Source organism: Gasterosteus aculeatus, chromosome 21, assembly GCF_964276395.1.
Source record: "Gasterosteus aculeatus chromosome 21, fGasAcu3.hap1.1, whole genome shotgun sequence".
Lineage (NCBI taxonomy): Eukaryota > Metazoa > Chordata > Actinopteri > Perciformes > Gasterosteidae > Gasterosteus > Gasterosteus aculeatus.
In genome coordinates this window covers 3,200,292-3,213,200 of record NC_135708.1, presented here as the reverse complement: position 1 = coordinate 3,213,200, position 12,909 = coordinate 3,200,292, and the positions used below count along the sequence as shown (strand labels likewise).

General features: G+C 43.2%; 1 protein-coding gene and 1 pseudogene across 2 annotated transcripts in view; one reads left to right on the top strand and one right to left on the bottom strand.

The window, feature by feature from the left end:
* LOC120814248 (dual specificity calcium/calmodulin-dependent 3',5'-cyclic nucleotide phosphodiesterase 1A-like) overlaps window positions 1-12,909 on the top strand; it is a 609,273-nt pseudogene that overhangs the window by 204,126 nt on the left and 392,238 nt on the right. The gene's annotated exons all lie outside the window — the stretch shown is intronic.
* The window catches only part of LOC144390262 (protein NLRC3-like), a 55,868-nt gene continuing 51,143 nt past the window's right edge, over window positions 8,185-12,909 (bottom strand). Inside the window, exons 8-11 of the mRNA XM_078096726.1 lie at window positions 12,714-12,887; window positions 11,840-12,013; window positions 10,933-11,106; window positions 8,185-10,577 (exon numbers count right to left, since the gene is read on the bottom strand). Of these exons, the coding sequence (XP_077952852.1) occupies window positions 10,304-10,577; window positions 10,933-11,106; window positions 11,840-12,013; window positions 12,714-12,887 (796 nt within the window). The 3' untranslated portion in view covers window positions 8,185-10,303. The remainder of the gene's footprint in view (window positions 10,578-10,932; window positions 11,107-11,839; window positions 12,014-12,713; window positions 12,888-12,909) is intronic.

Genomic DNA, 12,909 nt, shown 5'->3' with positions numbered 1-12,909 from the left:
TTGTGTTGTTGTGAGACGGCTCTGCGTGAAGGTTAATAAGGTTAATAAAGCAACTTATTCATTACTCATTTCTTTATTTACTCACTTCCTTCTTCAACATGCTGCACCACCAATGTTTCCTCTGTGCTATTGACACAGCAACAGGGCTGTAGAATAAATACAGATATTATGGAGGAAATAGTACAAAAGTCAATAGTACAGCCTCTTTAAAAAGGATCAGAGTATTTCATGTCAAAAGAAATAATACAGCGTGTTGAAAGCATCTTTATTTGATGGCCTGTTTAAACATGTACAGTTGTTTCCAATAAAAGTCATTTATTAACATTAGAGCCAAACAATTCTATTTCTGTTAAAGTAACATATGGAGTAAATGTTGTAAATGACATTATAGTGAATAAAAACACAAGTAACGCATATTCAATATTTCCTTGAGAGGTTTGCTGAACCATTAAAAAGCTTCTTGTTCAAAACAAACCTGATTATATGGGGTGTCACAGGCCGGCTCATAGCCTGTGGCAAGAATGAGGGGACACAAACACCAAGTATAGGCCAATCAAAAGAAGAGTTTATTATAAATCAAAAACTAGTAACTTTAAACAAAGAAAAGGAATGAGGTGTGCGAATGTCATAGTGTAAGGTGTATGTAAGGTGCATGGTTGAGTGAATCTGTATGTGTAAACATGACTGAGTGTGAACAACGTAAAACCTTCAAAGGAACAAACAAAACAGGATCATACCTGGAGGAGCAGAGAGCAAGAGAGAAGTGGTTAGAGGCCTTCTTATACCTAGAGCCCAGGTGGCTCCAATCGCTAAAGACCCTCCTCTGCCTGCAAGAGGAACCGCCCCTGCAAGGCCGAGGAGGAGCCGTGACACCCCCCTCCTTAAGATGAGGGTCCAACCCTCAGCCCCAAAATTTGGCCCACATTGAAAACAATCCAAACAGTTCCCTCAAAATACAACAAAAAAAATACCCGTCCTGGCTCCTAACAGTCACCCTGTGTCCCCCGCCTGACTGTCCATACCTCAAACTCTGCAGCCCTGGTACCTAGGGAGTAAATTAAGAGAAAAGAGGCGCAGACAACCCGTAGGGGTCAACAGAAAGAACATACCAACTAGGTTACAGGAGCACGGGACAGAGCGTCAGCAATGATATTATCCTTGCCACTAATATGTCTAATATCAAGGTTGAACGGTTGCAGGAACAAAGCCCAACGCATCAAACGCTGGTTGGGATTTTGCAAGGACTTCAAAAAAATGAGGGGGTTGTGGTCAGTGAAAACAGTTAAAGGGGTCAAACCGGAACCAACATAGACCTCGAAGTGCTGTAGAGCCCAAATGAGACCTAAAGCCTCCTTTTCAATCACAGAATAGTTCTGCTGATACTTATTAAATTTCCGGGAGAAGAAACTGACTGGACACTCAACTTGGTCATCATTTTCCTGGAGAAGCACAGCCCCAGCACCGATTTGACTGGCATCTACCTGTAATTTAAAAGGTTTCTCGAAATTTGGTGCTGCCAACACAGGCGACAAACACAGAAGAGCCTTAACTGCATCAAATGCCTCTTGACAGTGGGTGGACCAGATGAATTCAGCTTTAGCCTTAAACAAATTTGTCAGTGGGGACACTACTACCGAAAAGTTTTTACAGAAAGCACGGTAGTACCCCGCCATTCCCAGGAAGCGCATGAGTTCCTTCTTTGTAGAGGGCTGTGGAAACTGCTTCACAGCCTGGACTTTTGCTTCCACGGGACAAACAAAACCCTGACCAACCACCTTGTCTAGGTATGTGACTGTAGCTTTGGCAAACTCACACTTTGCCAAATTGATGGTCAACCTGGCCCACACCAGTCTTTGAAACAAGGCTTGCACTCTGCAGATATGCTCCTCCCATGAGTCAGAGTAGACGACCACGTCATCCAAATATACGGCACAGCCTTCCAGACCTGAGACCACACGATTCATCAGCCGTTGGAAGGTGGCTGGAGCATTCCGCAAACCGAAAGGCATCACTGTGTACGAGAATAAGCCAAATGGTGTTATAAAAGCAGCAATCTCACCAGCCCTTTTGGTAAGGGGCACTTGCCAATATCCCTTTAAAAGATCAAATTTGCTAACAAACTTTGCAGACCCAACTTGATCAATACAATCCTCCATCCTAGGAAGAGGGTAACGGTCTGCTTTGGTAACATTGTTAATTTTTCTATAATCAGTGCAGGGTCTGAAAGTGGAATCAGACTTTTTTACAAGAAGACAGGGGGAAGCCCAATCGGAACAACATGGCTCAGCAATACCATTGTCCAACATATACTGTACCTCTGTTTCCAATTTTAGTCTCTTCTCCTCAGGTACACGGTAAAATCTCTGTTTGATAGGCTTCGCATCTCCGATGTCTATGTCATGCTCTAGTAAATGGGTTTGTGATGGAGTGTCAGAAAACAAAACATTGTAGTTTCTAATTAGAGTTACCAATTCATCACGTTTCTCCAAATCTAAATGATCTACCAAAACCCCAAGGTTTTGCAAAGTCTGGGAGTTTTTCAACCGACCCTGCAGGACTTCATCAGAAACCCTAATGACCTCCTCCTCTCCCCCATCCACAAAGTTTAAGCCACAAGATACAGTGACTGGAGCAGCAGTCAACGCTGACTTCACTACTCGAGTGCCCTCCACTTTGCTTTGATCACGGGAGTGATAACATTTTAACAGGTTCACATGGCATAATTTAGAGGACTTCCTATACCCCGGAGTTTCAATAAGATAGTTCAAATCTGAGACTTTGCGCAACACATTAAAAGGACCACAGTATTTTGCCTGAAAAGGTGAACTTACAAGAGGCAAAAGAGCAAGTACACGATCCCCGGGAGTAAACTCACGCAACTCCGCCTGTCGGTCATATCTCAATTTCATTTTCTTTTGAGAACATTTTAGCTTTTCTTTCGCCAGTTCTCCAGCTCTATACAACTTCAGCCTAAATCCATTTACATAGTCAATGAGGTTCCGAGGTGGTTCTTCAGGCAAACAACCATCCTGCAGCACTGCTAAAGGCCCCCGTACCTTATGACCAAACACCAAATCATTTGGGCTGAACCCTGTGCTCTCCTGTACTACCTCACGAGCAGATAGTAGTAACCAAGGTAACCCCTCCTCCCAATCTGCAGACAGTTCTGTACAGTACGAACGAAGCAAAGATTTTAAAGTTTGGTGAAATCGTTCCAAAGCTCCCTGGCTCTGGGCATGGAACGCAGTAGACTTGTTGTGTTTAACTTTTAGCTGTTTGAGAACCTGAGCAAATAAATGGGAGGTAAAGTTAGAACCCCGATCTGACTGGATGATTTTTGGAATTCCAAATGTAGAAATGAATTGAGTTAATGCTTTAACTACTGCTTTTGAAGTTATGGTACGCAAGGGAAAAGCTGCCGGATATCTCGTTGCGTGACACATAACAGTTAATAAGTAGTTATGACCTGACTTAGACCGTGGTAAAGGCCCAACACAATCGATAATAAGATGCTCAAAAGGTTGTCCTATGGCTGGTATTGGATACAAAGGAGCTGGCTTCACAACCTGGTTTGGCTTGCTTGTGCGCTGACACGTAGGACAAGTTTTAATAAACTGAGCTACAGCTCGCTTTAAACGAGGCCAGAAAAAATGCCTGAGTATGCGATCATAAGTTTTACGAACACCCATGTGACCTGCCACCTCACCATGTGAAGTTTGCAACACTTTGTTTCGCAAAACAGTAGGTACAACTATCTGAAAAACTGGTTCGCCTAGACCCTGAACAGAGTGTGGAACCCATTTCCTGACCAACAGTCCCTCAAGAAGAAAATAGCACTGAGCATTATTCCTCACCGCTGCCTCAGGAACAACTCTATCAAACAGATCAGTTAAGGTAGTATCGGCCTTTTGCTCAGCTATCAATGACTCTCTAGAACTAGTTAACTGTTCAGTTTGGAGTTTAACTGGCAACTCGAGACTTTCTGGCTTACTCTCAATCTTCTTGAGTGCGGCAGAGCGGGTAACAGCACACCCTGGAAATACCTCAGGAGACACACAACTGTATTCTGGAGATACCTTTGCAGGGGGCACTGAAGGTTGCTTCTTAAAGATGTTTATTTTGCCATCCGCCCACACCTTACTACCTGCCAAGTCATTCCCCAGAATCATGTGTATTCCCTCTACTGGCAACTGGGGTCTAACCCCAACCGCTACATCACCCGCTACCAGACCACATTTTAGAGTTACTACATGTAAAGGGGAAGAGAATGGAACTAAACCCATGCCACGTACCATTACACAACTGCCAGTATCAGACACCTTAGAGAAAGGCAAAATGGACTCCAAAATAAAAGAATCCAAAGCTCCAGTGTCTCTCAAGATCCTAATTGGAACATTGTGGTTGCCATCTACCAGCGACACCACACCATCCGAAACAAAAGCTGAAAAGTCACCTTGGTGAGATTGAGAACCAAACTCAACTTTTGGCTGAAAAAACTCACCCTGATGGTCAGAGGCTGTACCAGAAACGGCCATCACAGCCGGTTTAGCTTGAGCTAACTTCTTTGATCTAAGTAACGGACAATCTTTCTTCCAATGTCCTTCAACTAAACAGTAGCGACAGGTATTATCTTTTAATGGTGCTTTAGGTCCCCCAAAACCAAACTTCTGTGGCCTTTGGAACGAAGCTCCAGAAAAAGATGACTTACTATTCCTAGGAGTAAAGTTTTGAAAGTGCATATCACTATTTGACTCAAAATGGCTTTTATGGGTTAACCTGTGCTCATCTGCAAGGACTGCTTGCTTGTCACTTGGCGACTTAACTTTTCGCTCATTAATGTATGTAGCAACCTGGTCAGATACAGAGTTTTTGAACTGTTCTAACACGATCAAGTTAGACAGATCCTCAAAAGTACTAGCTTCAGAAGCTGTACACCAACGATTAAATGCAGAAGTCAAATCGCGAACAAATTCAGAATAGGTCTGCAAATCTTGTTTCTTCCTGTAACGAAAACGTTGACGATATGCCTCTGGTACGAGCTCGTAGACCTTCAGAACTGCTGATTTAACTTTAGCATAAACTTTACTGTCAGCTAAACTCAGTGCTGAAAAAGCCTCACGTGCCTTACCTGTAAGTGCACATTGCAACAACATAGTCATGTCCAGATCTGACCAAGCTCTAGCTTCTGCAATACGATCAAATAGCGTAAAGTATGTGTCTGGATCTGACTCATCAAATTTAGGCAACAAACGAAGATTCTGTGAAACGTCCAACTGTTGTACTCCTTCTGGTCTATTGACATTCCGCAATCGTGCTATCTCTAACTGCATTTGCAACAGCTCCCGCTGCTGCTCAAAAGTTAATGAAGGGCTAGACTGAAAACTCGCACCCTCACTAACAGAGTGACCCCAAAGAACACCTATTTCTCTAAGACCCTGCTTTAATCTAGCTTTGACAGACTCTTTAAGTTTTCCATCATCAATCTCAATCTTATAATGGTCAGAAATTTCAATTAACTGCTCCTTAGTACACAATTCCAAAGCTACCTCTGAAGGACTTTGAACAAAACCACTTAGAATAGAAGACATTTTCCTCAACCAATACAACTATTACCAACTCTGAGGGAAAAAAAAAAAATGTACACAATTCACCTACTGCCAGTCTGGGTTTAAGGACAGGAGCCACACCCCACTATTCTCCAAAAAGACTAACTAACTGGCCCCTAGTCTTCGTGCAGTCACATGTGGTGGGTTTTTATGCACACAAAACCAGCAGAGTGGAAAGACAACCAGAAGCTGGCTGCCCCCCCACATCCACGGAGGTGCTCCCGAGCCGATGTAGGGGAAAAGGAAACAAGGGAAGCTCTACCCACGTTCACTGCCACCTAAAACAAAAACACCACACGCCGTGACAGGGGGGGACAGATGAAAGAGCGTCTTATAAAATGTCTTCTTGAACACATAAAGATGAAGATTAAAGCCTAATTAGGAGCCAATATCTAAATGATCATCTATTGATTGAAGGAGCACAGCAGCATTAAGCTGAGCTCTTTCACACTTCCATCTGAGTCCCAGAGAGCTGTGGACCCCCCAGAGTCCAGACCAGCTCAGGTACCCCTCACCTGCTCCACCTGCATCTACACCCACATGAACCACCATCAGCTGTACAGACTGAACTATGTGGTGAGCAGAGAGGAAGGTTCTCCACCAGGAGGAGACTCTCCCTCCTACAGAGGACACAGAGACACTGAGGAATCAGACCAGAAACTGAACCCAAACCCAGGATAAAGAGGTTCAGTGAATGTGGTGCTGAAGGTGTGGAGGTGGATCAGTGTGTCAGAGGAGACTCTGTAGAAGGACAGAGAGCCAGCAGGACAGTCCACATACACTGCTACTCTACCAGAGGAGGAGGAGGAGGAGGAGGTGATGTGTGTTTCTGTCTTATTGTGACAGACATAGTAACCTCTATTAGAGCAGATCAGACTCCAGGACTGATCATTCTCTCCAAACAAACAGTCTTTACTGTTTCTTTTCCTCATGATTCCTCTGTAACTCACTGATACATTAACTCTTCCTCTCCACTCGACCTCCCAGTAACAGCGACCAGTCAGACCAGTTCTACACAGCAGCTGACGACAGACACATCTGTCTGGATGATCAGGATATGACTGATACTCCTGCACACATGTCACCTTCCTGTTGTTGTCAGACAGTTTGAGTTGTGTGTTTACTGTGTTTGTGTCGATTGTGAGTTCACAGGAATCTGATGAGAGAACAAGACACAATACAGCTGCAGTTATTAATCATGTGTTCATCTACTGACACGTTGATGATGACATCACAGAGGTGAATGAGTGATGTCACAGTGTGAAGATGGTTGAATCTTCATGAATCAAAGCACACTTACACTTCCTCAGACCTGGTCTCAACCATCGGACTCCATCAGGCTCCATCCTGAAAGGAGGAGGGGGGTCAGAGCAGCATGGAGACATGGACATTACATCACTCTCACACACAGCTTTGTCCTTCATGTCCACATGGAGCACAAGCTTCATGGGACGTGTGCAAAGGAACATTCACATTAAACTGTTTCATAAAGATAAAGCAGATACAGACCATTCAGTATTCACACAATGTGCATGTTTCCATGTTGTCCCCATTTGTGGACAATGTCTCTCCCTGTGGTTCGCTGGAGTCCTAAAACTTTACAAATGGCTTTGTCACCTTTTCCACACTGATGGATCTCAATGACTTTGTTCCTCATTTGTTCCTGAATGTCTTTGGATCGCAGCCTGATGTCTCGCTTGTGAGGATCTTGTGGTCTACTTCACTTTGTCAGGCAGCTCCTATTTAAGTGATTTCTAGATCGAGAACGGCTGTGGCTGGAGAAATGGAACTGGGCTTTCCAAAGATGTGATGAACCTCACTTCATTTATGTTTTCATCACTTTTTCACACAGGGCCATTTAGGTTTGGATTCTTTTCTCCCCTTAATGATACAAACTGCATTTTGTGTTTACTTGCGTTATCTGTGTCTAATATTTCCATTAGTTTGATGATCTGAAACATTTAAGTGTGACATGCAGGCATGAAAACGGGTCACGGGTGAAAAAGGTGAGACGGATGTTTCCCCTCTAGGGGTTTTCAGCTGGTTTTGTCCCAGGGACCACCATTCTGAATAGAAAGTCACTGGCCTGTAACCGTCCCCCCACATATTCCGCCTGTAGCACTTGTCGGTGGAATCTCTTCCATATTCTTCTGGATATTCAAGTGACTGAATGTCTTCAGCTGGACGCATCGGTCAACAAACTCATGGTCATGAAGGTCCTCATGTAACGTTACATGGAATCTGCATGAGGAGGAGGAGGAGGGTCCATGTCGCTAAATACCAACTGAGATCGGCTTGTGGCTTCTGAAAAAGGATCCTTCCACCGACCACTTTTCACACCCGCCGTCGCTCTGATCTGCAGGCGCATGGCGGAGAAAAACAATCGGGTGTCTGGATGCTAAATGTTCATACTTCTGTTGGGCCTCCACCCTGCTAATGAACCTCACCACGTGTTTCTTCACTGAGGACAAAGGAAGAACACAAACATATAGGGGTCCCCGTGGCCTGATGCCAGGGGCTGATAACAGGACCCCTGCAGCTCTCCAGACCCCCTTGGCCATAAAAAGAGGACGTACCAAAGAACACAGAGTGCTCCCATTGGCCGAGGACAGTGACATTTATTTATGGACCTCAAGTTCAAAGACCAGCTTGTACCACAACTTTCTGTGCGAAGCTTCGTCTTTTTGAGACACAACTACGCAACTTCAACCTTGCGCACTTCCCTACGCTGTCCGAAATCAAACGTGCTCATCCAAAGGCCGACCTCTCTGCTAAAAAGGGGAAATATGTTTCTGTGATCACAACTCTTATGACACAATTCAATCAGCGCTTCCAAGATGTTTCTGTCATTGAGAAAGAAATCAAGCTGTTCTCAACTCCCTTCCTGCTGGATGCAGAAGAAGTGGAAGAGAGTCTGCAATTAGAACTCATCGAGATGCAGCTCCTCTCCCTACCCGACTTCTACCGGAGCTTGGAAAAGGCCAAGTTTCCTCTGATGCGACGCCACGCAAAAAGAATGACCAGTCTGTTTGGCACAACATACATATGCGAGCAAACATTTTCTCTGTTAACTCTGAACAAAAGCAGATTGAGAACCAAAATGAGCGACAGCCATCTCTGTGATGTCCTTCACATCTCAACCAGCAAACTTACTCGTGACCTGCCAGCCGTCCTTCAGTCCAGAGCAGCATCACTGCTCCCATTAAGTGCAACACTGTTCCCATTGTAGGCAAGTTCAAATATATTACACAGTATTCATGTGTTCAAAAGCCCAATTACTTAATAAATGCAGTCAATTAAAGTTGATAACATTTTCTAAAACACGTTAGATGATAAATGATTTGCATAAGTAGGTTAAATAAAGCCTTCCCTCTTTATACAGGGCTGTGAAGGGGGTCCCCATCCTGACGAAGAAGCAATCTGAGGATGAGCTGCCAACCCTTTTTGTAAAAAAAATGAAAACCCATTAATGGAGACATGTGATTTATGCAGTTTTTTTTCTTTAAGTTCATTCAATTATAAAGCATAATTTACCTACATTTGATTGATTTTATTTGAAAATAGATAAATGAAAACCCATACGTAGAAAGATGTGATGTATGCAGTTTTTTCTGTAAGTATAATAAATTATCAAGCATAATTTACCTACATTTGATTGATTGATTTGTATTACTGTTAATACACTAGAGGTGATATACCTTAACTTTAGTGAGCGGCTCAACCTTTCACATATTTTTCTGTCTGTGGCCCTCAGTGAAAAAAGTTTGGACCCCCCTGCTTTAATACGTGGAACACTTCCTGCATCTCGCTCTCGCTCGCCCCTCGCGTCCAGTAGTCGTATTACACTGTTTAACGTTCCCGTCTTCCTCGGTGGTTTGATTTAACGGTCTCACTTCCGCCCCGCTGCTCTCGCTCGCCCCCTAGTGTGATAACCGGCACTCCGCTTGTTGTTGCGCGCAACCCCACCGCCGTTCCTTCCCTGCACCCCCCTCGTCTCCCCCCTCTCTCCCTCGCACCCCCTCTGTGCTCACACACACACACACACACACACACACACACACACACACACACACACACACACACACACACACACACTCTGGTTTTGATTGCTTGTTTAGTGAGTAGGTTTAAAATAAGTGTTATGGGGATTGTTGGTTGCAGTTATAGGTGATCTTGATCGGTGTTCCTGTGAGTTAATAAACCCTGTTATACTTTAAAGAACCGTTTTCCTGTGTTTACTTGTGCATTTATATGGTGGTGACCGTTGACATACATCGCCAGTGCTCGAACTTAACTCCTTCCAACATCTTCACTCTCAAGGAGTGAAGATCAATTATGAGACTTGATTTATAGTATTGGTTATTGGTCCCTGTTAGCTCAGGGGGGGGCCCCGTTATTTATTCATTCTGAGAAGTATCTTAGTGATTATTAATAATTCTATTAATGTCCATAAGTTAGTTCCTCATTTGCTAGTAACCTAATACGACCCACCATGATGCCGTCAACGTGTCAGGAGACACTGTCCTCTCTTATAACGTGGAGACAAGACAAAGCTCCAGAGAAACAAGGCTTTCATCACCTTCCTGTTCAGGCTCATCCTGGCTACTGTTCCTCACTACTTCTGTCTGTGTTGATGGTCTCATGTGGGACACAAACAGTTTGATGAGTCTCTGGTAGTTTGAGGTCAGCTTGGTGTGTCAGGGTCTTATTAACCAGGCTGACAGTGGGACAGAGAAAAGGTTTCCAGCTCTACCTCCTCTACCAGACTGATGGTCTGTGGCTGCAGCCTCTTCATACCTGAGAGTCTCCAGTCTCCAGTGAGGATCCTCCAGTCCAGCAGACAGCAGCTTCACTCCTGAGTCTCCTGGATGATTGTAGCTCAGGTCCAGCTCTCTCAGATGGGAGGGGTTGGAGCTTAGAGCTGAGGCCAGAGAAGCACAGCCTTCCTCTGTGATCAGACAGCCTGACAGCCTGCAGACACACAGAATAAGACACATGTCACATGATCTGAGGGAGCTGTGAGGGCTTGAAGGTCACTGCAGTACTGAGATACTATCAGGTACAGAGGGGTCACATTCACATGGTTACTGACTGGTTTCCAGTCACAACTAAACACCCACTAATGTACATCAACACTCTGATAACATTACTAATAACTCTATAATATCAAATATTTACATTATATTGAAAATAAACACATTTTATGGAAATAGTTGGAAAATACATATTTGATTTAAATCATGCAAGCAGAAAGAATCTTATGAAAGTCAGAAATGTACCATGGATGTAAATAAAGACACCAAGTGGACTTTAATTGAATCCTGACCTGAGAGTCTCCAGTTCACAGTGTGGACTCTTCAATCCAGCAGACAGCAGCTTCACTCCTGAATCCTGCAGGCGGTTGTTACTCAGATCCAGCTCTCTCAGACTAGAGGACTGGGAGCTGAGAACTGAGGACAGAGCGTCACAGCTTCTCTCTGAGAGGTTACAGACACTCAGTCTGAAGAGACAACAATAAACAAGAAAAATAACATTTGTATTTATATTGAATCATCTGATGATGAGTTTGGACTAAAATATCATCAGTTAGAACATGAAAAAACATGTTCAGTGAAAGTGTTTACAATTATTTTTGTTCTACATAGAACAAGGAAGTTTATTGTGCTCTGTTTACAGGAATTACTGTGGTATTAATATCAGGATGAGGCAGGGATATTTATTGTTGTTTATTAGTTCAATTCAAACTTAGGCTTCTCTATCCTCCATCTGACTCCTTCCATAGAACTTTCTTTCTATGGAAGGAGTCAGATGGAGGATAGAGAACAAAGTGAGTGGAAATGTGGAATGAATCTTCATCAAATCAGAAATAATCAACCATCACTCAGCAGATCATCACTGTAGAGACACACATTAAAATCTTCAGTCTCTTCCCATTTCTGCTTTTCATTCATTCATTCATTATATGAAACAGGACATCATAAAGCCTGAATAACAGCAACAACAGGATTAACATGTGAAGTTTTATCGTGAAAGAACATTGTGTTTCAGACGGTCTATTTTCAAGCTACTATGTGGTAAATAAGTCTTGTCTACAAGGTTCTCGTGATGTGATGGAAACACAGATATCAATTCACAAAAAATACGTTTAGCCCCAGGTTTTGTCTCTAAGATTAGATCCTCTGGTTCCAGAGTTCCCTAGACGCATTATTGAAGACAAACTAACTTAATCTGACCTGAGAGTCTCCAGTTTACAGTGTGGACTCTTCAATCCAGCAGACAGCAGCTTCACTCCTGAATCCTGCAGGTGGTTGTTACTCAGATCCAGCTCTCTCAGACTAGAGGACTGGGAGCTGAGAACTGAGGACAGAGCGTCACAGCTTCTCTCTGAGAGGTTACAGACACTCAGTCTGAAGAGACAACAATAAACAAGAAAAATAACATTTGTATTTATATTGAATCATCTGATGATGAGTTTGGACTAAAATATCATCAGTTAGAACATGAAAAAACATGTTCAGTGAAAGTGTTTACAATTATTTTTGTTCTACATAGAACAAGGAAGTTTATTGTGCTCTGTTTACAGGAATTACTGTGGTATTAATATCAGGATGAGGCAGGGATATTTATTGTTGTTTATTAGTTAAATTCAAACTTAGGCTTCTCTATCCTCCATCTGACTCCTTCCATAGAAAGAAAGAGAACAAAGTGAGTGGAAATGTGGAATGAATCTTCATCAAATCAGAAATAATCAACCATCACTCAGCAGATCATCACTGTAGAGACACACATTAAAATCTTCAGTCTCTTCCCATCTCTGCTTTTCATTCATTCATTATATGAAACAGGACATCATAAAGCCTGAATAACAGCAACAACAGGATTAACATGTGAAGTTTTATCGTGAAAGAACATTGTGTTTCAGACGGTCTATTTTCAAGCTACTATGTGGTAAATAAGTCTTGTCTACACGGTTCTCGTGATGTGATGGAAACACAGATATTAATTCACAAAAAAGACGTTTAGCCCCAAGTTTTGTCTCTAAGATTAGATCCTCTGGTTCCAGAGTTCTCTAGACGCATTATTGAAGACAAACTAACTTAATCTGACCTGAGAGTCTCCAGTTTACAGTGTGGACTCTTCAATCCAGCAGACAGCAGCTTCACTCCAGAATCCTGCAGGCGGTTGTTACTCAGATCCAGCTCTCTCAGACTAGAGGACTGGGAGCTGAGAACTGAGGACAGAGCGTCACAGCTTCTCTCTGAGAGGTTACAGCCACTCAGTCTGAAGAGAGGGATGAAGAAGA